The following is a 27,200-nucleotide window of genomic DNA, read 5'->3' on the forward strand; positions in this document are numbered from 1 at the left end:
GGGTTCTGAGGTTGCATTTTGTTCCTTCTCGTCATTTTGTGTAGCACTGTCTTCTGCCCTTTGTTGTAGATCTTTGCTGTAGTTATAACCTTCACATGTACTGAAGTTCAGGTGGAGCTCTACAGAGTTTGGAGTTATCCAGCCTCGTCTGGCTTAGGTCTGGCTGCTGTGCTTAGCTCCTTCCCGCTGTTTACCTGGGCTAGGATTGGGTCTGGGGGTTCCCGGAACTCGGCAGAAATTCTTACTTAGCGGGAGGGGTGGGACAGGTAAGGTGGAGTGGTGGGGGGCAGCCCGAGGGGGTGGGATAGGGTCCTGCCCACGCTGCGCCTGGGCTGGGACTGGTCCCGCTGGTGCAGGGTAGCAGGAAGCTCTCCACACACTCACCGGACCTGGGCTAGGACTGGGTCTCAGGAACACAGATTTAAATCAGAATTTGGAGTTCATACATTCTATTTTAACTATAGAATTTGAAGAACTTTTAACAATTCTTTGTGTTGGGGCCAAGAATATAGCTCAGAGACATAAGTGCCTTTATTTTAAGTGCAAGGTCCTGAGTTCAATCCCCAAAAAGAATTCTTTATTTATTCTAATAGGTGATGACATATTAAATCTGTCCATTATGTAATCTGTCACATTCTAATTTTTCCGTAAATATCTTTGATAAGATAAAACAGTATGGTTAAAGGTCTGTTTGTAGCTCCCTAGAAGGTTTTTGTTTTTTTGTTGTTTTGTGGCGGAACCAGGGATTGAACTCAAGCCCTTGCGCTTGCCAGGGAAGCACTTATTCCACTGAGCCATCTCCCAGCCCCTTATAGCTTCCTAGATGTATTCTCTTCCTTCATCCTTTACGAGATGCAACCATGGTCTTGTTTTTTTGTGCGCTTTTTTTTTTTTTTTAATTTTATTTAGTACAGGGTCTCACTATGTAGATCAGACTCATAGTGATCCTCCTGTTTTCAGCCTCCCAAGTGCTGGCATAGCCTTGTAATGTGTATTTTTTTTCTGCCCAAGTTAAAATTGTGCATGTGATCATCTGTATATTCATCCTCAAATGTTATGTAATGTCACTTGGAATATTTTTAGTTCCACTTTCTAATTGAGATAAGATGTATAACGTGAAATTCATCAATCATAAGTGTACACACTGAATTATGGCAAGTATGAGCCAGCCTAATAAATTCCCAGATTTAATGAGGAGGTTGTAGGAGCTCTAGTTGATAGATAACCTGAAGTCAAGTGTGAGAGGCTGAGGACATAATTTGCCATCTGAAGTGGTGGCATACTGAAGGGGAAGAGCTTCTACTTTGTGGGCTCTAACTGCAGGTAGGTAATGTCAGAATCAAATTAGACTGTTGGATAGCCAGTTCTGAAGTGCTGGTTAGTGTGGAGGGGCACATATTTGGAATCAAAAGTGTTGGGAGTAGAAACAGGTCGTATATTAATCGCACAAGTTTACTAGGGTACTTCAAGTCTTCTAAATGACCGTTATTTTGCTTGCTTATTCTGCCCACTAAGATTTCTTTTTTGGGCCAACTAGATAGCTCAGCAGATTAAAGCACCTGCTTTGTCAGACCCAGGGACTGGGGTTCGATCCCTGGTGTGCTGTGCCAGCCCCGCCTCCAGAGCATGCAGAGATGGCAGTTGAGACTGGGTGTGGTGGCACAGGCCTGTACTCCCAGCACTTGGGAGGCTGAAAACAGGAGAATCACTATGAGTCTGATTTGTGTAAGTGAGCCCTGTAGACCATGTACTAAATAATAATTTTTAAAAATTATATTTTGCTCAACTTTTTCTCTGTGTTTAAGTCTGTCATATAACTGATGTGTTGACCTTTTACTTTCATGAATTGTTCTCCTCTGTATGTAATAAAGCTTACTTCATAGTATGCTTTGTATAATATTGGTATAGATAGGTTACTTTTTTAGCAACTGTATACTTATTTCATCTAATTTCAGTCTGTATTTATTTGAAAGTAAATAATACATAGTTTTCCTTTTTAAGTCCAAATTTATTAGCAGTAGTTTTTTTTGTTTTGTCTTGTTTTGTTTTTGTTTTTGGTGGAACCGGCGATTGAACTCAAGTGCTTATTCTACTGAGCTATCTCTCCGGCCCCAGCAATAGTTTTCCACTTACTGAAATATTTACTGTACTAACTTTTATGTATACACATATGTATTTATTTAGCCAGTGTTTTTTTTTAAATTTTCATTGTTTTGATTAATTTTTATCATACCATTTGTTGTCTTGCTATTCTTGTATTCTTAGACTATCATTTTATTCTATCTTATTATTGTGTATTATATTCTGGAGGGAGTAACATGCATTCTTATTAGAGTAATGTAAATTAGTACTTTTGCCAATGCTTGGGCATTGCAGGAATTTTAGAGTGTTTTTACTCTAGCTGCCTATTTCATCTGTCTTTTTTTTTTTTTTTTTTTTTTTGGTACTGGAGATCAAACTCAGGATGTTTCACCTGTCTCTATGCTTTTTTTTTTTTTTTTTTTTTTTTTTTTTGGTCAGAACTGGGGATTGAACGCAGGCTCTTGCACTTGCCAGGGAAGCGCTTATTCCACTGAGCCATCTCCCCAGCCCCAAAACTAAGGGGCTGAGACAGGAGGGTGGCAAGTTCAAAGCCAGGATAGGCAATTTTTTTTTATTTTTTGGTGGAGCCAGGTATTGAACTTAGGCCCTTCTGCTTGCCAGGGAAGCGCTTATTCCACTGAGCCATCTCCCCGGCCCCCTTATGCTATTGTTATATATTTTAAATCTGTATTTTGAGCTACACAATTCATTATTATCATTTTAATACTGTTATTATCAGCTTTTATTTAGACTTATCCACATACTCATCTTTTAGTGTTTTCCATTCTGTATTATATTTTTATGTTTTAATTAGCATAATTTTCCTTAATGCTTCCTTTAGGTTTCCTAAAAATCTTTCTTTAGAACATTTGTTGGAGGCAAGTTCTTTTTGTTTAAAAACATTTTTATTTTATATTTTTGAAAATTACTGGATATAGAATTTTAGGTTAGTAGTTACTTTCTGTTGGTACTTATCCTTTTGTTGTCTTCTGGTCTCCAGAACTGTTAAAAAGTCAAGTTTTTGGCTTATGCCGGTCCTTATAAGTTATTATATTTTGAAAGACTTTTTTTATTTTATTGAGAAACAAATAGCAATGAGACAGTTTCAAAACAGGCTAGTAGGACAGTTACAATAATTAATACATTGCATATTGTTGTCTTTGTAGTTTAAAAGATTTTAATCTGTCTTCTGTTCTTAGCAACTTGCTGTAATATCACATGGTATAGTTTTTTTGTATTTATCCAGCTTTTTTTAATGTCCATGTGTTTAAATCTGTTTTTGTTATAGCAACAATAGAATATTTTATTGTATTTTCTTATGTAGGAATGTACATGTATGTACATAAAGCAATAACCGTATAACCTATTTTTATGTACACAAACACATTTTTGGAGAATTTAGTCATTCTCATAATTGAGCTCATTACTTTAAGTAAGTTTTGGTTGATTTCCTTAGCTTTCTGTGTCTATAATTATAACATCTGTAAAAAGATACTTTTGTTCTTTTCTTTGTAATATTTATGTGTTTCTGGTACATTATGTCCTGATTTGAGAAAATCAAAGAGAATTGAGTTTTAAAGATAAAGTAAAAATAAAATATAAATAAATAAATAAAACTATATTAAAAATTAAAAACGAATAAAGTAGATTTTGTTTTAAGTACCTACTCCATCACGTTTCTAGCAGAAGCCCAGTGTTATGTTGCTTAGTTTTTCCTTAAAGGACTTTTTTTGTGGTACCTGGGCTTGAAGTCAGGCCCTTTACTTACCAGGCAAGCACTTATTCTACTGAGCTATCTCCCCAGCCCAGTTTCTCCTTAAAGGTCTGAAGATAAAATTGTTTGATGCCGGGTAGCAATATATACCTCTGATATCAGCTGCTGAGCAAGGAAGATTACAAGTTCATTGCTAGTTTGTACAACTCTGCCTCAAAATAAAAAGAGCTAGGGCTATATTCAGCACTAGATCATTAGCCTAGCATGTGTGAAGCTCTTGATTCAATCCATATTATAATACATACAAAAAGAAGTTTAAAGACTGTTCACATGAAAATAGATAAGTATATAACCTGGACATTAGAAGTGATGGCTCTATTCCATTTTCCTGGACATTATTCATGTATTTCAGACAACTGAGTCTCCTGGACATCTCTCTTCTTGGGCCTTAGATCTTTAGTACTATAGTCTGTATATGAAAGTCTTTGCCACAAGATGTTGGCATTTTTCTTGTTACCACTCCCTATTTCTCTACATTCCTTCTCTAGGAATAGAAAATACATTCTTACATAAGAAAGATGAATTTAAACACTGCAGACCAGACAATATTGTTTTCTAATGAATCATAGAACTGTTCCAATCCCCAGTGCAGTACCACAAAAAAAAAAAAAAATGCTTCTTTATCATAGTTATTTCATTAACTTCTCAGCTGTAACCTATTTTAAGCAGATTTGAAACCATAGATAATACCAAAGTCTGTATTAAAAACGTGACATGGAGACAAACCAAAATCATCTTGCTACAGAGAAGAGATAAATCATTGTCAAAGAATATTGTCAAGTTGAGAGTTTTGTTCTTGTTTTTCCTTGTATGCCCTCTAGTGGAAGATTTATTAAAATTAAATAACCAGAAAGACTAGGAAAATGTATGCAGACTTTATTCTTTGAAGCAACAACACAAACCTATATAATATCATTAGTAAATTAAACTGAGTTTTTGTTAAATATTTATTATATGCTAGACATAGAAGTCAAAATGGAAGGGCTAGTTGTGCTATAAGAATTTGACAGTAAACTACAGTAGAAAGTGGCTATCAGATGACAGATACAGCATAGTAGGAGATGGTGAGAATCTCTAGGAACTTAAAATAGGAAAATTTAAGATAATGGATGAGAAGTGAGACTTCTTAGAGATTTATCTCTTTGTTTTGAAAAATTAGCTAAAGATGCCAGAAATAAATATCTAATACAGAGCCAAGTGAATGTCAGTGGAAAAGGTGGAAAGAACATGTTTCATTCAGGCATTTGTAAATAATATACCTGTAAATAATGCAATCAAATCATGTTATTAGAATAAAAAATGAGTCCACAATAGGCAGTAGCTAGATAATAAACTCAATAATCCATTGTAAAAAAAATAGAAATTTAATGGTGAAAGCTGTTGAACCATTTATGAAGATGAACATATTTTATAAAGCTTATTCTGACAGCATCTTGAGAATGAACTTGGAGCCAGGAGTCTGTTGATCTTGCCAAAACCACATGTACAAAGGTGCAAATAGAAGTATATTTGCCTGAATTTGAAAAACATTGGCTCCACTGTATCTCATGATAGTTTTTAATTTCTATTTTAAGTTCTCGCCATAACAAGATTCCTATTAAAATTTGAGAAATGTATGTTAAGGATAAAATTTCACAATATTGTCTATAGAAGGTGGTTAAGTATTCTTGCAGAATTTCTTGTGTAGATTAGAGTTTTTCATTTGTGTTCTGCTTATTGCATTTACATAGGGTTATACTCTGTACATTGTATTGCAGTTCACTTTTTTTAACTAGTGTTTCACAGGCTCACCTGCTGGTATGCTTAGATATGCTTTCAAGTATAATAGTTAAATGGCTGTGATACCATTATTTGATCCAATATCTTATAGGACAGCATTCACACCGTTTCCAGTTTCTTAGTATTGCAAAAGATGCTGTAGTGAATAGCATCTTGTCTTTGACAAGATTTGCATGAATTTTCTAAAGAAAACACTTCTACAGTAGATTTGCTGAAATAAATACATATGTATATTTAAAACTGTGATAGATGTTGACACATTATCCCCTGAAAATTCTGAATTTTATTGTACCTCCAATAATATTTGAATAAATTTGATTCCAACAATATTTGAATAGTTGAGAGTGCTTGCCAGTGACAGCGCTAGATATTTTTTGTTTCAGTTTACAGTCTGATTTGCAAAGACTGATGCCACATTTTACTTTGCCTGTTTCTCATTGATATTTAATTGATTAGCCTTCCACATTTTAGTTAGCCTTGGGGGTGGAATATGCTTTTTTTATGTTCTGATTTTTATCTGTCATTTGAGAAAAAAGTTTCAAAAGTTACTATCAAAGAAATTGAGCCTCAGAGCTTTTAATAATTTCACCCTGGGCCGGCAAGATAGCTCAGGCAAGATTAGGCAAGTTTTTGAACCGCAGTTCACTTCTTGGTACCACATGCCACATGCTCCTATAATTCCAGTGCTGGGGAGGCTGCAAACAGGAGGATCACTGTGAGTCCATGCTGTGTAGTGAGACCTGTAACAACCAAATACATTAATAATATAATAATAATTTCACCTTTTAAAACTTCCAAGAAATGGATAACACAAATTCTTTCTAAATAGTATTCATACTTCCACAATGCATTGTGAAGCAAATGTAATATTTATTCTGAAATCCAATTTTTTAATCATTTTATTGAAAAATAGCAAGGAGACAGTTTTAAAACTGATCAGTAGAACGGTTTCAATAATAAATACATTGCACATTGTTGTCTCAGTGGTTATTCATTGTACAAGATGCAGACATAGCATCTGTTAGATCCACAAACACTATTAGAACAAATCTTATTCATTAAATTAAGAGAATGTAGCTGTATACCTATCCTATTTTGAATATGCAGATACAAAATGGTCATTCATTTGTATCCCTTTTTTTGTTTAGTTTTGTCAAAGAAAGATATTCCATTGTCATTTAAATATTGTAGGTGTGTGAATTCAACAAACTATTCCAATATAGTCCTGTAGTCCATGATAGTAGTGGGTCATCTGCAGGACTGGCAATGTCAGAAGTTGTTCACCTGAGCCCTTTACAGCCCAGCATACCAACATGGCTTCATCCCTTATACCTCATTTTTATACCTTTCTGCTGGATGGTTAAGACCAAGATAAAGCAAGACGTATATAACAAAAATGTAACTTTTGTATCTGATAAGGTCTATCAAATCCCCTCAGGATTGATCCTGAAACCCTGTACCTAAGTTTTTAGATCCTTTGTCAGTGTCAGCCATGTGGATGAGTCACGGCCATTGCTTGACCAATTTGCTTTCTGTGAAAGCCTGGGAGAATGTTTTCTCTCCATGTATTTCTCCTTAGGCACAGTCTATGTCATTGATCACATTGCTCTGTGGCCCCATAATCTCCTTGATCAGAAAATTTAGGACACAACTGAGTTACAGGATATTACAGTACAGGTTCTCTTATGTCCTGAGTCTTCACTGACCTTGAAAGGCTAAGGCAAAAATGTTGGCTGACCTTGCAGCCTTTCTTTTTCTCTTAATTTTTGCTCTGCAAACTTAGATTGTTAACCCTCCAGAAGTGAAGCTTATTATTACCCTACAACATATGCAGTTGGGTTTTATCTAACTCTCTGTCTGAATATCAGATATCTTAGGCATAACATGGAACAGGTATTTTCCATCAAATAATGATATGTTAAACTTTAAGTCCCTACAGAATATGGGTATGAAGAAAAGACTTTAAAAAATAAAAAAAATTAAAAATGAATAAACAATTACATATTTTTACATAGAAATTTGGAAACCTAACGATATACAGCATTGTAGCATGACAGTCCTATGACATTTTTTTCTTCTCTCTATTTTTAATTTATTATCCTTTTTTTTAAACATTTACTTGAGAGACAGTATGACAGTAATTGGTATGTCATTACAAGCAGTACGTATTTGGAAGACAAGAATGGCAGGCATTCCAAGCATGACCCTACCATTACACATTGCTATCTTCAGTGCAGCTGCTTAGGTCACAGTTATCAGCATATGTAGTTAGTCAGGGTGAGAATCCTACCAATTAACTGCTAGTTTCAAAAACCTGCTCACAATCATTGCATTACCCATCTTGTGCATATACATGTATGGCTTTGCCCCTGTCATGTTTCCTGGCTCTTCTCCTTGCCCTTTCTTCATTGTCTAATCCTCAGGTTCTCACTTTCCTTTTATATCCTTTGTAGTTTTTCTTTTGAGTTCCTATATTAGGGAGACTATATGATATTTACACACATGGGTCTAGTTTATTTCACTTATGAGTGTATCTTCGAGTGGCATCCACTTAAAAATGCTTCAAGTTTATCATTTTTATACCTACATAATACTCCGTTGTATAAAAATGCCACATCTTTTTCATCCATTCCTCAGGTGACTGGCATCTTGATTGTTTCCAAGATTTGACTAGCACAAATTGTGGTGCTATAAACATAGGTACACATATATCACTGTGATATGATGTTTTCAGTTCCTCTGGGAAAATTTACAGTAGGAGGATTGCTGGCTTGAATGGGATTTCCAGTCCTAGTGTTTTAAGGAGTCTGATTTCCATAATGGTTACACCAGTCTACATTCCCACCAGCAGTGAAGAAAGGTTCCTTTTCCCCACAGCTTCTCTAACATTTCTTGTTAGTTAATTTGTGTATGATATCCATTCTTTCTAGGGTGAGATGGTATCTCAGTGTTGCTTTAATTTGCATTTCACAGATGGCTAGTGATGTGGAGCATTTATCATATATTTATTCACTTCTATAATTTCATCCTCTGAGAAGTGTGTGTTCATCTTGGATGCCTATTTCTGGATTGGGTCTTTCAACTTGTGGGCCCTCTTGGTTTTTAGTTCTTTATAAATTCTAGAGAGCAGACCTTTGTCTGAGTACTTACTAGTTAAGATTTTTTTCCAAGTTTGTGGGTTGTCTTTTCACTTTGTTGGTAATTTCTTTTTTTTTTTTCCGGAACCGGGGATTGAACTCAGGCCCTTGCACTTGCCAGGGAAGTGCTTATTCCACTGAGCCATCTCCCTGGCCCCAATTTCTTTTGATATGCAAGAACTTCACCCGTGCGATTTGATTTTTGTTCATGAACTCGTTGACTACCCCTATGTCTTCAAGTATTCTGTCTACTTTCTCTTCCAGGAGATTTAGTGTTTCTGTTTTACTGTTTAGATCTTTAATGCACTTTGACTTTAGCTTAGTGCATGGTGATAGACCTGGGTTAAGTTTTAGTTTTTGGCATGTAGAAAGCCAGTTTTTCCAGCACCATTTCCTAAAGAGGCTATCTTTCTTCCAGTAAGCATGTTTGGCCCCGTTGTCGAAGATCAAGTGGCTGAATGTGTTCAAAGAGGCCTCTGCATCTTCTACTCTAATCCATTGATCCTCAGGTCTATTGCCTTGCTAATACCATGCTAATTTTGTCACAGTAGCTTTGTAGTATAATTTCAAGTCAGGAATTGTAATGCCTTCTGCCTTGTCTTTGTTGCCCAGGATACCCGTTGCTATTCTAGGTCTTTTCTGGTTCCAAAGAAATTTTAAGAATGCTGAAATCCAATTTTTAAAATTATACCCCCAAAGGAAGTACATACATCATGTCAGTTGTGAACATAGATACAAAAATCATAAATTATTTCTTTAATTATTGTTATTGGTACAATTTAGATATAAGTAATGTTCACATTCATCATAGGGAATTTGTACATGATATATACTGATCTTTTTTTCACATTTCATTTCCCTCCTTCCACCCCTCTTGCCCACTTTATTTACAAAGCTTAGTTTCTATTTTATCCTTTTTTCCTTTCTTTACTTCTCTCTTCCTTTTCCTCATTCTCCTCTCTCTGGTTTCCCTTTCATTTTGAACAGTTTTTTCCTATTTTACGATGTATCTATTATACATTTTGGTTCTCATTTCAGTTTCTTACACCAGAGACAATGCGCTATTTGTACATTTGTTTGTTTTACTTAAGAGTATGGTTTTAAGATCCATCTATTTAACTATGAATGTCTCAAGTTTATCCTTTTTGGGAGATTGATCAGTACTCTATTGTATTTTTTTAAAAAACCCACATTTTTTAAGTCACTGCTGCTATAAATGTGAGTCGGCACATATCAGTGTGGTATGATGTTTTTAGTTCTTTGGGGAAGATTGCAAGAAGGGGAATAGCCACACTGATTTTCACAGTGGTTCCACAGTTTACATTCCCACTAACAGTGGACAAGGGTTCCTTTTTCCCCACTTGCCCACCAGCATTTATTATTGGTTGATTTCTTCATAGTAGGCATTTTTTCTGTAGTAAAATAGACTCTCAATGTTACTTTAATTTGCATCTCTTCAGTGACCAATGGTGGTGAATTTTTTTGAGAATTTTTTAAATATATTTAGTACAGTGTCTAAAGGGTCTCACTATACAGATTGGACTCAGTGATCCACCTGTTTTCAGCCTCCTAAGTGCTTGGATTACAGGCGCACGCCACCATACCCAGTCTCAGTCACAGCATGCCCCGGAGGCGGGGCTGGCAAGGCATATGTTGAATTTTTTTTTATAGGTTTGTTTGCTGTTTATACTTCTTTATCTGAGAAGTGTTAATGTATCTCAGATGCCCATTTTTGGATTGGGTCTTTAAATTGGGGAGATGGGATTTTTTTTTTTCAGTTCTTTATATGTTCTAGAGCAACTGCTGGCTAAAGTTATTTTCCATTCTGTGAGTTGTATTGTCTCTTCGTTGGTGATTTTTTGCTGTGAAAAAACTTTTTGATAAGATCAGATCCCAATTGTTGGTTCTTTGTAATATTTCCCCTCCAATTGTGGTTTTGTTCATAAAATCTTTGGCCTACGCCTGTCTTTAAGGAGTCTACCTATTTTATCTTCCAACCAATTTAGTGTTTCTGTTTTAATATTTATATCTTTGATCCATTTTGATTTTAGTTTAGTGGATAGTGATAGACTTGGGTCTAGTTTTAGTTTTCCACAAGAAAAAAGCCAGTTTTACCAGCACCGTTTATTAAAGAGGCTCTTTTTTTCCCAGTGCAAATGATTGACTACTTTGTCAAAGATAAGGTGACTGAGTATGTTTTTAGTTGTGTGTGCATCTTCTAATCTGTTCCATTGATCCTTGGGTTCTGTGAGGGTTTTTTTGGTTTCTTGTTTTGGTCAGTACCATGTTTTTATCACAGTAGCTGTGTAGTATAACTTCTTATAAAGCCCCCTGCCTTGCTTTTGTTGCCTAGAATTGTTTTTATTATGCTAGGTATCTTCTAGTTCCAAATGAATTTTAGGAATATTGTTTTTAGTGTTGTCAAGTATACCAATAGCACTTTAATTGGGATTGCATTAAATATGCATAACAATTTTGGAATGTTATAATATTTCTATTTTCACTATGTTGGTTTTTCCTACCCAATAAATAGCAAGGGATATCTTTCTATCTGATCATATCCTTTGATCTCTTTTTTCAGATTACTGTAGGTTTTTTTTTTTTTTTTTTTTTTTGGTCAGTACTAGGGCTCGAACTCAGGACCTTGTACTTGCCAGGAACTGTAGTTTTTAATGTAGACATCTTTTACTTTCTTTGTTAAATTGATTCCTAAGTATTTCATTCTTTCCAATGCTGTTGTAAAAGGTGTTGTTTCCCTCATTTCTCTCAGTGTTTATTATTTGTGTATAGGAATGATACTGATTTATGAGTGTTGACTTTGTATTTAGCTACACAACTGAATTTAGTTATTAAATCTAGAAATCTTGGTGTTTTTTGGGATCTTCTATGTAGAATATCGTATCATCTGGAAATAATGATAATGCCATAAAGTTGTTTTACAAAACTTAAATATAACCTTTGTAAAATTTGATTAGATGGGTAGTTCTTTATTTCATAAACATTTATCTGAAGCCAAAATAACTCTTATTCCCAATGGAAAAACACTAATAACATTCACATTGATGTCAAGCACAAGACATACATTCATGTTTTAAGCAATCTTTATTTTACTGCTATTTTAGGAGCTATGGAATTATTTTGGGAACAAGCAATTCAATTAGGAAGAGCAAATAAGTTCTAGTTAATAAAACAATTGATAATGACACAGTAGTTACTTTTTGTCTGGTTCTGTTCTTACTCACCATTATCTCATTACCACAAGTACATGCCACAAATGTAGAAATCGTTTTTATACACATATGTAAATCCTAAGGCAATGTTTAAGAAACTTGCCCAGTGTTACACAGATAACACATGCTGAAGCTACATTTGAAAGTAGTCAGACTGACTCTACAGCTTGTGGTCTTAATCAGAATTTGACTTGTAAAATTTTATTGGAGCATAGCTTTGTTCATTTGTTTATGTACTATCTGTGGCAACTTTGTTACAGAACAGTTTAGCTGTTGTGACATGCTCTCATACCACAACTTAAACGATTTGCTCTCTGTTCTTTATAAGAACAGTTTGCTGACGAATGATGTAAACCATTTGAACTCAAGCTATTTTTTTTTTAAATCAGGATATAATTTTTAAGATTATATCGATTATATACTTGGTAACCCCAGAGTAATCAACTCAGAAACTGTTAGAAAAAGTTTAAGCAGAAAATGAGGTAGTTTTTTAGTGTTGATGTGCCGATTTTGATTTCTAATTTTCATATAATGACTAGTTTAAAACATGAGATTAGATATTATTTATGGTTTTGCTTTTTAGATTTATAGAGATAAGTGAAATACCAAGAACCTAAATGAAAAAGAAAATTAAAACTACATTGAGTGAAAATTGATTAGACATGTTACTTGTTGCTGAGGTGCCTAAGCTTTTAAGGACTTTTTTAAAATGTAAGTTAAGGGGACCTGCCTCTTAGCTCAGTTCTTTAAGTGGCTGCTTCAGCAAAACAGTCAGGCTCAGGTTGGTGTGGTTTGATCCCCACAACTCAGGCCAGCCAAACCTGCCCTGAAGTCATTTGGAGCAAAAATAAATAAAATAAAATGTAAGTTCATTTATAAAAGTAATATCTTATTCAAGAAATAAGCCCATAGTTTTAACTTGACAAATAATTCTAAAATTTCAGGGAAAAGTATGAAAAATGTTAGGAATTTTTGAATAGTAGCTTTTTGATTTCAAGATAATAATTTGCCTTCTTTCTCTACCAAATTTTAGATATTCAGGCATTAAAATATTTTAATAATGTTTCATTTAAAACAAGAAAGAGAGTTACCTCTGGAATGTAAAAGGAATAACCCTAAAGAAATCTGCTGATAGAGCCAGGCCTGAGAGTGCAGGCCTGCAATCCCCATGCTCAGTGAGGCTGAGGCCAGAGGCCTGCGAGCTCCTGGGCCACCCAGAGGCCTAACGAGCCTTGCTGAAAAGTGGGACAGAGGACACAGCTCAAGGAGAGGCTCAGGGTCAGTCCCCTGTACTCCCTCTCACCACATGCACGGGCGCGCGCACAGACACACACACACACACACACACACACACACACACACACACACACACGAGGGTGAAAGAAACAGTGAAAGGCCCAGAGGGCATGCAGTGAGGAAAATGGGAGAAAGTGAAGGATGTGAACCCTGACAACACCTAAAGCATTCCTTACGGCAAGGTCATGGCTGCTTACTTGATTCTTTAAATCTTGGAGGCCTTTACAGTAGACCAGAAGGTAAGGGCACAGCCATAAATTGCTAAAGTATGGAGAATGTAAGTATCATAAAGTGGCAGCACTCAGCTGAAGAACAGATGAGTAAACTGTAAGCTAGATGTAAATAAATCATTTGTACATAACACATAGGGTAACAAATGGAGAATATAAGGAAAAAGCTAAGGGAAGTTCTAATACCTATCTAATAAGAGTTCCAGAAGGAGAAAATAGAAGGTGTCATGGTTTGTCTGTTGGGTTTTTTGTTTTATTTGTTTTTTGAGGGGGACAAGGGAAACAATATAATACAGGATACATTTAATAACACTTTGTACTGAGTCACCCAAAAACTTATATACAAGTGCAGGAAACCTGTCCACACACTAAACACTAAAGAATCCAGATGAGGGCCTAGAGCTCATTTAACAGTGCCTCCCACTAGTCCAACTGGAGGCCTAGCTAGAGCCCACAATGAAATCTCATGCAGGCCCACTTCATAGATCTATGCTGGAAAGACCCAAAGGTCAGTCAGTGGTGGAAGCTAGGAAGTCTATGCTAGTGGGATGAAGGATCTGTGCTGGCAAGCTGAGGGATCTGAACTGGAGCCAGAAAGCAATGCTCAAGGTAAGCACGAGAGCTCCCCAAAAAGTACCACAGCCGTCCTCAGCAACAAGGTCCCGAGCTCCTTCAGTGATGAGGAAAGCCAAGTTCCCATCAGGAAAGCCAATGCGATAAGCTTCTTTGTGAGGCTGAACAGTGCACCATCTTCCCCTTTGGAGCTAGAAAGGGATGCTTAAGATGAGGACCAGAGCTCCTCCAAAGTTCATTGGGAAAGCCAGCATGACAAAGTCTTCTAGCGCAACAGTCCAAGAGAACTAGCAGCTTCCATCAACTTCTCCAAACAACATCCCTATTTTTTTTGGCAACTTCTCCTGTTCTGCCTTTATGCTGCTGGCAACAATCCTCAGGTGGGCCTCCTGCACCCAGCACCATGCTAGTTTAATTCAGCTGGGTGTAATAAGTTGACCACAATTAGAAATTCACTACAAAAGGAATACTATATTTGAACTACTGATGCTAAAGAATATTCCCAAAATGAAAACACTAATTTTTAGGATTAAGAAATCCTCTGGGTGCATGGAAAAATTTATATGCAAATAGGTAAAGATTTAAAATATGTACCATTTATGTACAAATTAAAATATGCAGACACATTATCATGAACTTCAGAATAGTACTAAAAGCAAAAATCCTAAATGTTATTTACTAAAGAGACAATTTATCAAGACAATTCCTGTACATTTCACTTATATCCAGCAATATATAACATCAGTATATGGAAATACGCAGAATGAGAAACTTTCTGTCTGTTACTGTGTAGCCAGTCTGTCTCAGCATGGAGACTGTTCACATAAATAGAACAGCCATTCTTCCAAAATGAGTTACAGACATCATATTATAGCGATAAATACAATGTTTATAATAGCTAAATCTTGGAAGCAACCTCTATGTCCATCAACAGATGAACAGGTAATGAAAATGTGACACTCAATGGAATATACTCTGCTATAAGGAAGGCTAAACCTGAATTGTTCTAGGAAAATGGTTGTACTTTGAGAACATAATTTTAAGTGAAATAAATCAGACACCAGCTTAAATCTTTTGTGGTTTCTTTTATATGAGAAACACAAAATATGAATAAACAGCAAAGCAGAAATAGATAATTAGAAATAGGAAAATCTTTTACCAAGAAGAAGGGGACCAAGAGACGGAGAGGAGCAAGGGATATAGGGGGAGGGAATATAAAAGAATTAAGATGTATTATATACATGTACCGGCTCCTCATAAATATAATTATAATGTACTGCAAATGTACCAATAAAATTGTTTTAAAAAATTTTAAAGCAGCAGAAAAATGAAACTTCACAACTAGGAGAAGGATTAACAAAAAATTTGCCTGATGCCATAAAATTATGAAAGGTAAATAGTGAAAATTGAACTTAAGAATTCATGAGGAAATCTAAATAAACTATAAGATTTCTTGAAACTTAAAATTTGATATTTGAATTCAAAATTGGGGAAGAATATGGAAACAAGTTGATGATAATAATGACAAATAGCTCCTGACCTGAATAAGTCTTTGAAGACTGTATTTGGGGGTAGACCTTCATAGTAAAATAGTTGCTGGCTTTTAGTTGAGCATGAGGAGGGAATTTTAAAAAACACATCTAAGCAGTTATTTTTGGTCTTCTCTAAGAACAAAACAATTTTGTTTCTTTCGTGTTTTTCTTTTGTTTTTGTTTTTCAGTTCTGTGTAATGCACCCAGGCCTCTGCATATGCTATACAGGTACTCTACTGCTGAGCTAAACCTCTGGCTTCTAATCTAGAAGAATTTTATGTATACTTCCAGGCAGTATTATGTTTTTAACAAAGGAAAATCAAAATCAGTGTATGGCACAGAATGGTGATTATAATAAAAAATGCACTATGTATTTCAAAATGGCTAAAGGAGTAGTTTTTAAAGAATTGGGAGACATATTAGCTTCTAAAATAAATTCCCAGAGATAGAACAGGAATAAGCTTATCAAGAAGAAAATTGAAAAGGCTTTCAGCTAGAGACTATTTTTTTTATATGAGATGTCCAGAAGAAGAAAAACTTGGGATTTATAACCTGAAGATAAAGCTGAAGTCTAATATTAGCTGCAGGCACTCAAGTGGTAGAGTGTCTTACATAAGTGTAAAAATAATTTTAAGTACTGAATTGACAATGACATATACAAATATGAAGGTAGAAAGGCCATTTAATGATGCCATTCTGCAAGGTCAACCAACATTTTGGCCCTAGCCTTTCAAGGTCAGTGAAGACTCGGGACATAGCAGAACCTGTACTGTAACAACAGGTAACTTAGTTGTGCCCCAAATTTTCTGATCAAGAAGATTATGGAGCCACAGAGGAATGTGTCCAATGATGTATAGTGTGCCTAGGGAGAGTCACATGGAGAGAAAAAACATTTTCTCAGGCTTTCACAGAGAGTAGATTGGTCAGGCAATGGCCATGACTCATCCTCATGTCTGACACTGACAAAAGGATGTACAAAGGGCGGTACAGGGCTACAGGATAAATCCTGAGAGTACTTGACTGACCTTATCAGATACAAAAGTTACATTTCTTGGTATATAGGTCTTGCTATATGTTGGTCTTAACCATCCAGCAGAAAAGTATAAAAATGTATATAAAGTAAAGCCATATTAATACAATGAGCTGTAAAAGGCTCAAGTCAATAACTTCTGAGGATAACCCACTGTCAGGGTTTAGTTGAATTCAAGCACCTATGGTATTTAGATGCCAATAGAATATTGACCTCTGACAGACAATAAAGAAAGGATACAAAGGAAAGATCATTTTGTGTTGATATATACAAAATAGGATAAATTTACAGCTACTTTCGCTTAATTCATTGAGAAGAAAGAGGTGTACCAACAGTGTTTGGACAGAATATCCTGTCTGCTTCTTGTACTATGGATAACCACTAAGAAGATAATAATGTACAATGTATTGATTATCAAAACTGTCCTATTAATCAGCTGTGAGACTGTCTCATTCGTATTTATTTCTCAATAAAAAAAATGATGCCATTTCATTTATTCATGTAAGAAGTGGTAAGAGTCTGAACACATAGCAGGGAGAATAAGGTGGATAGATACAAATGATGGAGAGGATGTAAAATTGACAGTCATGCTGCCTTCAGTACAAAGAAACAAAAGAAGTAATGGATAGATTTCAGGTTTATGGGTCAGGTAGTTAATGAATTACATTTCACTTCACTGAAACTATATATTGTGTGATAGAGGGAAAATGAATGTAGGTGGTTTTTGGTTCTATGTAACACCCAGGCGGCAATGATAGATATGATTTGGAGCCTAGGAGCAAAGCCAGTAGCCATGAATGTGTCAGAATAAAGTCCTGAGACCAGGTGACATTATTCTGGCATGGTTTTAGATTGAGAAAAGGAAGAATATTCAAGACAGAACATGATTTTTAATTGTGAGAAAAAGAAAAGGAATCCAAACAGTCATCAGTCTCTGCCAAAGTATTATATTTTGGAGAAAAAAAGGAATTGCAATGGGTTGAAAAGAATTATTTACATTGACTTAGTATGAAATAAGATAAAAATTGGTATTAGAGGATATTATCAGTAGCATAGATAATTACCATAGCACTTGAGTAGACCAGGTAATATAAAGTTTGATAACTTCCCTGAAGAGTCCATATTATTGCTGCTTCATTTAAATACAACAGTTGTTACCATTTGTGTCCCCCCCAAAGCCTCCTGTCCTTTTAGATGGGGCTTTTTCAGAGGTGACTAAATCTAGTGCATAACTGATTCATATGCTGAGATTAAGGGTGGGTGATTGTTAGGGGAGTCCATTGATTGGATTGGTACCACCTTAGTCCCAGTAGATTGGATACAATATAAGGGACAAAGAGAGGTTTGTCTTGCTTTCTCGTTGCTTTTGCTGTCTTCCACTGCCATGAACGAATGCCCTTCTTTTGTGTATCACTCTGCCTTTTATGGACTGAAACTTCTACAAGCTGAATAAACCTTCCCTCTTTAACTTTGGGCACTGAGTATTTTGTATAAGCAATGTGAAAGGTAACTAAGCAGTCAAAAAATTACAGCTGTTGTACATTTCTGTAGATTTTAAAATTTCTGGGAGAATTGTCATTTTTTCCTGCCAAAATTGCTATGCAATGTTAGATGTAGTATTATTTGACTGGTATTAAGAAACTAATTAATTTATGTTTTAAAATAGATATTGTTGGGCTGGCCAGAATGCTCAGTGGACTAAAGCACCTGCTTAGGCAGGCAAAGTGGACCAGGGTTCAATCTCCAGCATGCCCTGTCAGCCCTGCCTCAGGGGCACGCTGAGACAGCAGTTGAGACTGGGCGTGGTGGTGTGCACCTGTAATCTCAGCACTTGGGAAGCTGAAAACAGGAGGATCACTATGAGTCAGATCTGTGTAGTGAGGCCCTGTAGACCCTGTACCACATAAATAAAATAAAATCGGTATTGTTATAAATGTATTGGTGCTAGAGTCAGAAACTATTGCAACATTGTTACCCTGAAAAAAAAAAAAGTCGCCGTTTCAAGGTCAATAAACTAATTGGCCAAAAGTAGAAGCATGGTGAACAAAAATTTGAAGCTATTGTAATAACATAAATTAGACAATGCAGAGATGACCTGCACTACTTCAGTGGCCTTACATGGGCATAAGTGCTCAGATATCGCATCCATTTTGAAGGGAGAATTGTTCATATCTGCTGGTGACATCTATGTGAAGTGATAGAGAAGAGTCACAATGCCTGGTTCTATGCCTGAGTTAGCGTGTGTATTGGTGACTTCCTAAAATAGGAAAGATTGAGAGGAGTGATTTGGGCTTTTCTGGCCAGAAAGTAGTAGAATGGAGGACAGACATCAAGAACTCTAATTTAGACATAGTGAAGAATTTGATTATTTGACTTGATTTTCCAAAATATATGTTTTTCTGGGAGATTCTCTCTCCACTCATTAAATTCTTATTATAACCTGAATATAGGAACTACTTATGGTAAAAGAGAAACAATTGTTTTACTTAGCATAAAATTTCAAATGAAACATTATAAAAAAAGAAACATGAACATGTTAATATTTTTGTGCTAAAGATATTGGTACTATGATTAGATTCAGGATACCTAAGCTAATAAATCTTACAGAGAAATATTCTGTTAATAGGTAATGTAAGTCATGTGAGAAACAAACTTTTTTAGTCAAATCAGAATAGTTGTGAATTGTTTTTCTTGTCTATTCTTTATGTTTTTGACAGATATTGTCAATATAAATCGAATATCAGACCTCCATTAAAATAGACTATGGTAGGGCTAGCAAAATAGCTCAGCAGATTAAAGTACCTGCAAGCAGGCGTAATGGCCAGGGGTTCAATCCACAGGCCTGCCATGCCAGCCCTGTCCCCAGGGTGCACTGAGATGGCAATTGAGACTGGGCGTGGTGGTACGGGCCTGTAATCCTAGCTCTTGGGAGACTATCAACAGGCGGATCACTATGAGTCCAATCTGGTAGTGAGACCCTGAATCCCCTATAGACACTTCCCTAAAATACAAATAAATAAATAAAGACCATGGTTAAAATCAGCCCAAATAGAACTGATAAAATCTTTCTAGTGACCTTTAGAATAGGCCCAAAAGGGCTGGGGATATAGCTCAGTGGCACAAGTGCAAATGCGAGGTCCCGAGTTCAATTCCCAGTACCAAAAATAAATAAATAAAAAACAAAGAAAATAGAATAGGCCCCAAAAAGCTCCTGCACAGCAAAGGAAACAACAGTTAATTGACAGTCTACAGAATGGAAAAAAATTTGCCAGATTTTCCTCAGATAGAGCTAATATTTATTTATTTTAAAGATTTATTTAGTTGGTACAGGGTCTTGTTATGTACCTCAGACTTACAGTGATCCCCTTGTCTCAGCCTCCCTAGCACTGGGATTATGGATGTATGCCACCATGCCCAGTTTCAGTGGCCAGCACAGCACAGGGCTGGCAAAGCATGTGGTATCAGGGATCGAACCCAGGTCTTTGTGCTTTCCAGGAAGGTGCTTAGACTGCTAAGCTATCTCCCTGGCCCCAGAACTAGAATCTAGAGTATGTAAAGACACAAAAATTAAACCACTCACAAAATTAAAATAAGCAATAAAAATGGGCTTAAAGTGAATAAAAACTTCTCAGAAGCACAAATGGCCAATAAATACATGAAAAAAATGGTCTCTGGCCATCAGAGAAATCCAAATTAAAATCTGTGTAAGAATGAAATTCAGCCTTATTTCAGAAAGAATGGCTACCAGTAAGAAAACAAGTAACAAATGCTGCTGAAGCTACAGAGCAAAAGGAACTGTTCTTCTATATTTTTAGTGGGAATGTAAACTAATCCAACCATTGTGGAATTCAGTGTGGAGATTGCTCAAAAACCTGAAACTAGGAATTCCATTTAACTTACTCCTTTTCTAGCTCTCTTCTGAAAGAGATAAAGATATCCTATTATGGTGATACATGTATATTCATATTTATAGCAACATATTTTGTAGTAGCTAAATCCTGGAAGTGGCCTGTAGTTCCATCAGCAAATGAATAAATTTAAAAAAGTAGCATTTATACACAGTGAAGAGCCAAAAAGGACAAATTTGAGTCATTTGTAGGAAAGTGAATGCACCATGAAACCATGATGTTAAGTGACATAACTCAGACACATAAATGTTACTTATCTTTTATACAAGAAAGCCAAAATATAAATAAAGAACAAAATAAAAGGTAAAGAATAGGAAGTAGAACTTTTGCCAAAGGGAAGGCTATCAAGAGATGGAGGGAGGAAAAAAGGGAATAAAACAGAAGAATGTGAGTTGCATGCAACAACTTCCCATGAGAAATACAGTCATATACTGCACACATGTATCACTAACAATTTAAAAATTTTAAATAAATGTATTCCTATATTTTAAAAGAGAATAGGTCCAGAAGCAGACTAATTCTCAGGAGTAGAGGGAATGATAACTAGAAAGAAGCAGCTGTCTCCTCACCCCTGCCCTCTTGGAAATATTAAGCACTTTGTATTATTTGACTGGTCTCTTTTACAGTTAGAGCAAGCATCCAAGTTGGAATAAATTCCTTTCCATCTTAGACTAAAATAGAATCATAATGCAGTAAGAATTAAGAAAAGGTTTTTTTAATGTAAAATTTCATTTCATCAACCTGTTAAATGTGATGAACATTTAGTATGAGCAAATTCCAGGAGGCAAGGACCTTGCTATATTCCCAGCACATGTGTATGTGCTCTGCTAACAAAACATAGAAGCATGGCTTAATGTATTTTTATGTTTCTTCACTAGAGGGTGCTGTGTAAGCATTCACTACTTTTAATTATTCTTTTTAGTTTTTCTGAAAGGTTAGATTTTTAAATTACATGGTTTTACTAAAGGCTTTTTTCTTTGTTTTCACAGCAGCATTAATGGTATTGAGTATGATTAAATTCATAAATTTTAGTAGTTATTAATAGCAGCATTAGTGCAAATGTTTCTTTTCTTCCTCTTTCTTAGGAAACTTATGACTCCAATCATGTATGCTGCACGGGCTGGTCACCCTCAGGTTGTGGCTCTCCTTGTTGTTCATGGAGCAAATGTTAATGCCCAGGATGAGAATGGTTATACTGTAAGAAACACTTCTCAAACATTGATATTTTTATTAATAGTCTATAAAAATGTGTGGGCTTTGGTTGTTTGATTTTTATTACAATGAGTTTTATAAAATAGTTTATAGAAGACCTGAGATAGAATCAGTTAGTGAAAAACAGAAAAAAACTGAAGGAAAAAGGGAGATTATTTAATTTTTTTTTAGTATTTTTTCCTGATAGAAGTACAGGTAAATTTCTCTTTTATTATATCAAAATGCTGTTGAGACTATTTCCTAACTACCTCATGTACACTACTTCTCTTTAAACTTTCCTCCCTTCTTATAGGCTTTAACATGGGCAGCACGTCAGGGTCATAAAAATGTAGTTTTGAAGTTACTGGATCTTGGAGCTAATAAAATGCTACAAACCAAAGATGGACAAATACCAAGTGATATTGCAAAAAGAAATAAGCATCTTGAGGTATCCATCTATATATTAAACTACGTATTCTGTCACATGTCACATTATCCTATATAGAACTTTTATATTACTTTGTTAGAATTCACATGTGTAGTAAGAATATTTTTGGCTGTTATTAAATTTTTAAATATATCTTTCTGCAAGTAATGAAAGTTTTATTGTGCTAGAGTATTCTGCTTCTAACTTAGATGGCACTGTAATGTGATAATTCAAGTTACGTAAAAGTATAATAAAAACTTTTCCTAAAAATTGTAACAAGCCTACTTAATTTCAAACTAGCTCGTAGTTTTAAGAATTAATTTGTATATTGAGTGCTAAGATTATTAAAACATCAAATTATGAGAATGTAAGTAAAATACTGGTAATTTAAAATAATGGATATTAGAAAATTTAAAACTTAAATCCTTTAAGTTATATTTTATCCCTATACTTGTGACAGGGTATGTAGTGGAGTAGTAACACAGTTTGTGCATGATCTACTATCACTTGATTTTAAATTCAACAATATTTTATATATATATATATATTATTACTTTAATGACATAAACTTTTGCTTTGAACACTAAAGCTTTAGCCAGAGATCTGTAATTTTTAAGCAAAGATCAAATACAGTACAATTGTAAATTAAGTTATTTAGTTCAAGAGTTCATAACACCAAATTTCTGCATTTTAAGTGTGTGAAATTCCAAAAGTCCCATTATATAATCATCAGATCTTGTCACTTTTACTGCATGTAAAATATTTGTCTCTAATTTTTTGAGCAATCTAATAAACATGCCTATCATTTTTCAAATAAAATCCTCATTTTCAAAATTATTTGAGTAGATGACAATCTGTAAAATTCTATAAAACTTCAGAAAAGCTTATACTTTTTCTTCTAAGATGTAAAATTTTAAGAACAAAATTGGTTTATTGCATTATTAAATTTTTGATAGATAACACTGACTTTGACATGGTAAGAAATGTATGCATATCAAAATTTATTTTGAAAATTTTGAAGAAAAAAATTTATTTTGAGTCATCCATCGTTCTTTAAAGTGAGATTTAATCTTATATTTTGACTGATTACATGACATAGCTTTGACTTCTTAAGAAGTTAGATTGTAAAACTAAATAATTTCACTACATTTTGGTATATAGGGTTGGGATTTGTGTAGTTAGTCATGCTTTTCATTTCCTCTCCACTTAGCAGTACACATAAAGTACTCCCATAGCACTTAATTTTTCTGAGTCGTTTATCAAAGCAGCACTTTTGTTTTATATCTTACTGCAAATATTACTATCTTCACATTTACTAATTTGAGCTAGATGTACTTTCTTGTGATTGTTATAGGTCAAGGAAGTATTTACTTAATTTTATGAAATGTTTTCTCAGGGTAATGATGTGAAAGTTCTGTCCCTTTCACTTTGGTAAAATTACTTTCTAGATTAAAAATCATGCTTAGTGTCTTTTTAAGTGTAAGTGGTAGTCTAAAATCATGTTAACTACATTTCAGTGGCTTTGAACTTTTTTCAGATCTTCAGCTTCCTTTCTTTGACATTAAATCCTTTGGAAAGAAAGCCTCAGCAATTAACTAAAGAAGAGACTATTTGTAAATTATTGACAGCAGATTCTGATAAAGAAAAAGATCACATATTTGGGTAACAGCATGATTTGGTTCAACAGAATTCCTATGAATTTTTTAAATGCATGTAGTAAATGTGGTAGTAAACGTAAATGTGGTAGTAAAAGTAAATGTGGTGACCTATTTAAACTATATGATACTTTAAACTTTTACAAGCATTTTAAAAATCATGAATGTCTGGATTTTAGGTACCTTGTTGTTCAAAATTTTAGAAAAATTTTATTCATATGTTCTAATATTAATCATAGTAACTAACCTCAAATGTAAACTTTTAGTTAAAGCAGCAAAACTTAACTTTTGAAAGATTCAGATCTGACAGTGGTGGCTCATGCTTATAATCCTAGCACTCTCGGAGGCTGAGGCAGAGATCACAAGTGCAAACCCAGTATAGGCAGTTTATCAATTTAGTAAGACCCTGTCTCAAAAATTTAAATAAATAAATAAATAAATAAATAAAATAAATAAAGCCTAGGGATATAGTTCAGTGCAAAGGCCTGCCTTCAATTCTTTGTACAAAATAAATAAATAAATATAAAAATCAAGATTAAATTTGTGTTAGGGTTTAAACTTTTATATCTTGCCTTATAATTATTTTCAGTACTTTTTAATTTATAAGCTAAAATTAATTTTTCCTCTGAACCCTGTACATAGCTACAAATTATTCTATAGATTCCACACTTAAAATTATTTTTACTTACTACAATTAAAGGGATTTTTATGTGCAGAAATTTCACAAGGAATACATATTGGTGAATATTTTCATTGTTAAAAAAGACAAAATATATTTTACCACCATATAATTTTTTTTTGCATCTTTGTGAAAGAAATCTTGCTTTGAGATAGGCTTATAATTCAGTGATAGAGTACTTAGCCCTGGATTCAACAACAGCATACCAAAAAAAAAAAAAAAATCAAGTTTATTCTTTGATACAGTGTTAAATATGTTGTGTAAATTTGCAGATATATTCTACATAGATTCATTATTACTCATTCCTGTTCTCTCCCTGAAATATAAATACTTTGTATGCATTTATAATCTATTCTGAAATTGACATTGCTATAAATGTGTGTAGTTCATATACAGCATTTGGAGATCTAGAAATATTTTTACACGGCCTTGGACTGGAACATATGACAGACTTATTAAAGGTAAGATTTCACATAAATTACAATTCTGTGTACATACATTTATTGGTTGGTTAACATAACAAATATAGATTCATTGGACATGCCTATGAATGAGTGCTATTCATTTTTTCTATAATTTGGAGTATATCTTGTTTTAAGCTTGCAACTATCATTTCAAAATTTTTTTGCAAATTAACATAAATTAGAATCTGGCTAGTTTAACAGTTTTCAATCCACTGCCCTTGCCTTTGTGCACAGTTAAACTCTTTATTTTTGCTTTGCTTTTTTAGCTGCAAATCCACCTCCTTTTTTTTCCTTCCCTTGAGGCAAGGTCTCCCAGTGTAGTTCAGGTTGACCTTAAGTTCACTGTGTAGTCCAGGCTGGCATGGAACGCGCTTTGACCTCCAGAGTGCTGGGATTATAGAAGTCTATGTCTATGCAACCCAGTTGCAGTTGAAAATCTTATGCAAAATAGAAGAAGCTTGATTTTTAAACCAAACAAAACTATCAGATTATCCCTCAGATTACTAATTGCATTATATTACTTAAATATCTTTTTTTACAAAAGTAATAATAGCTAGTATAGGCTTATCATGTTAAATTAGATTATGTGCCAAGCATTGCCTACATTCTTTAAGCAGTGCAATATATTGTACAATACAGGGAAATTTTAAAATAATACAAATTTTTATATTAAAAGATGTATTGTCATTAATCCCTCTCAAAATGCTTTTCCTTGCTTTGAACACACTTATCAAATTCTTCTTGCCACTTTCTGAAGCAGTTTACAGTCCATATACACAGCAATTTCTATGAAATTAAAACATTATGGTGTGTCCTCATCTACCTTATTCAACAGATTTGCGCATACCCAAAGTCAAAGTGAACATGGATAAATGTTTGCAACTCGGGGCATCAAAGCCACCCCGACAGTGCAACTAAAGACACTGACAATAAGAAGACTTCGAGAACTGCTTCACAGAGTAACAAGGATGATTCAGTGTTTGAAGAAAGAGTATTTTGAGGAACAAAATTTCAGTTAGTGATAAATAAATATTTACTGTAATAAATGTTTTTTTAAATTTAACTATTCCTATATGTTTTGGTCAAACCACATATATTGTAAAATTTAGATGTAAGTAGTTATCAGCTAGATGAAGATTCTGACAGTTTTAGTGGGAAAATGTACATTTCTGTTCAGGTGTTTCACACCTGGATTTCACTGTAGAATCTTGAAACTTCTTCCTGTATGGAGAAATTTTGAGTGAAAATTCATGTTTTAATGAGTTAATCCACATTATATTATTTTTATACTTTGGCTTTTAGTTAAGCAAATATGAATGTGAAAGCTTTCTTTGAATCTGGAAGACTAGCTTTGCTTTTATTTTTCAGGTGAATACATACTGTCTACCTACTAGTGTAGTCCTGTATCTGCATATTCTGTTCTGCCCCTCTAGAAAGTTGGAACTTGTTGAAGAGTACATAACTAACTCATGTGTACTTACCTACCTCCCCTTGTACTACTTACCTTGAAAAGTAGTGAGTTTTTTCCCTTTTCTACAGGAAAAGGATATAACTTTAAGACATCTTTTGACCATGAAAAAAGATGAGTTTACAGAGGTTAGTATACTTTCAAAAACTTATGTTCTTGGTATTTTAAAATTGTAGATACTTTTATTTTTTATTGTAAAAATCCTGGTGCTATAGAGTGTGATTGATTCTTTACTAGGTTCTTCATTAGATATGAAACAGACAGCCATATCTAAAATCCCACTATATTTTTAAGTCACTTTAAGTAAAGCTTTTAAAGTTTTGGATATTTTCCTGTCAGATTGTCAGGGTGTCTTAACTAAATCTGGTACTTGGATTCCAAATTGAAATACATTTGTAAAATAGGCTATGAATTAGAGGTATTTTATTATTATGTGGGTATAAATACGTGTTTTCCAAATAATACTCCTTTTGGTGGGTTCTCAAGATTGTAAAAACTGGACCAGCTAGATAGCTCAGTGGACTGAAGCACCAGCTTAGGCAGACACAGGGGTAGGGTTCAATCCCTAGAATGCTGTGCTGGCCTCACCCCCAGGGGCCACTGAGACAGCAACTGAGACTGGGTGTGGTGGCACGCACCTGTAATCCCAGCACTTGGAAGGCTGAAAACAGGAGGATCACTATGAATCCGATCTGTGTACTGAGACCTTGTAGACCATGTACTAAATTTAAAAAAAAAAAAAAAA

The 27,200-nt window shown here is 34.6% G+C and overlaps 1 protein-coding gene across 1 annotated transcript in view; it reads left to right on the forward strand.

Annotated features, from left to right (window-relative positions):
- The window catches only part of Asz1 (ankyrin repeat, SAM and basic leucine zipper domain containing 1), a 76,446-nt gene that overhangs the window by 30,451 nt on the left and 18,795 nt on the right, over window positions 1-27,200 (forward strand). Inside the window, exons 5-9 of the mRNA XM_004644851.2 lie at window positions 21,657-21,768; window positions 22,076-22,210; window positions 23,727-23,851; window positions 24,909-24,984; window positions 26,527-26,583. Of these exons, the coding sequence (XP_004644908.1) occupies window positions 21,657-21,768; window positions 22,076-22,210; window positions 23,727-23,851; window positions 24,909-24,984; window positions 26,527-26,583 (505 nt within the window). The remainder of the gene's footprint in view (window positions 1-21,656; window positions 21,769-22,075; window positions 22,211-23,726; window positions 23,852-24,908; window positions 24,985-26,526; window positions 26,584-27,200) is intronic.

Source organism: Octodon degus, unplaced genomic scaffold (genome assembly GCF_000260255.1).
Source record: "Octodon degus isolate 3935 unplaced genomic scaffold, OctDeg1.0 scaffold00213, whole genome shotgun sequence".
Classification (NCBI taxonomy): domain Eukaryota; kingdom Metazoa; phylum Chordata; class Mammalia; order Rodentia; family Octodontidae; genus Octodon; species Octodon degus.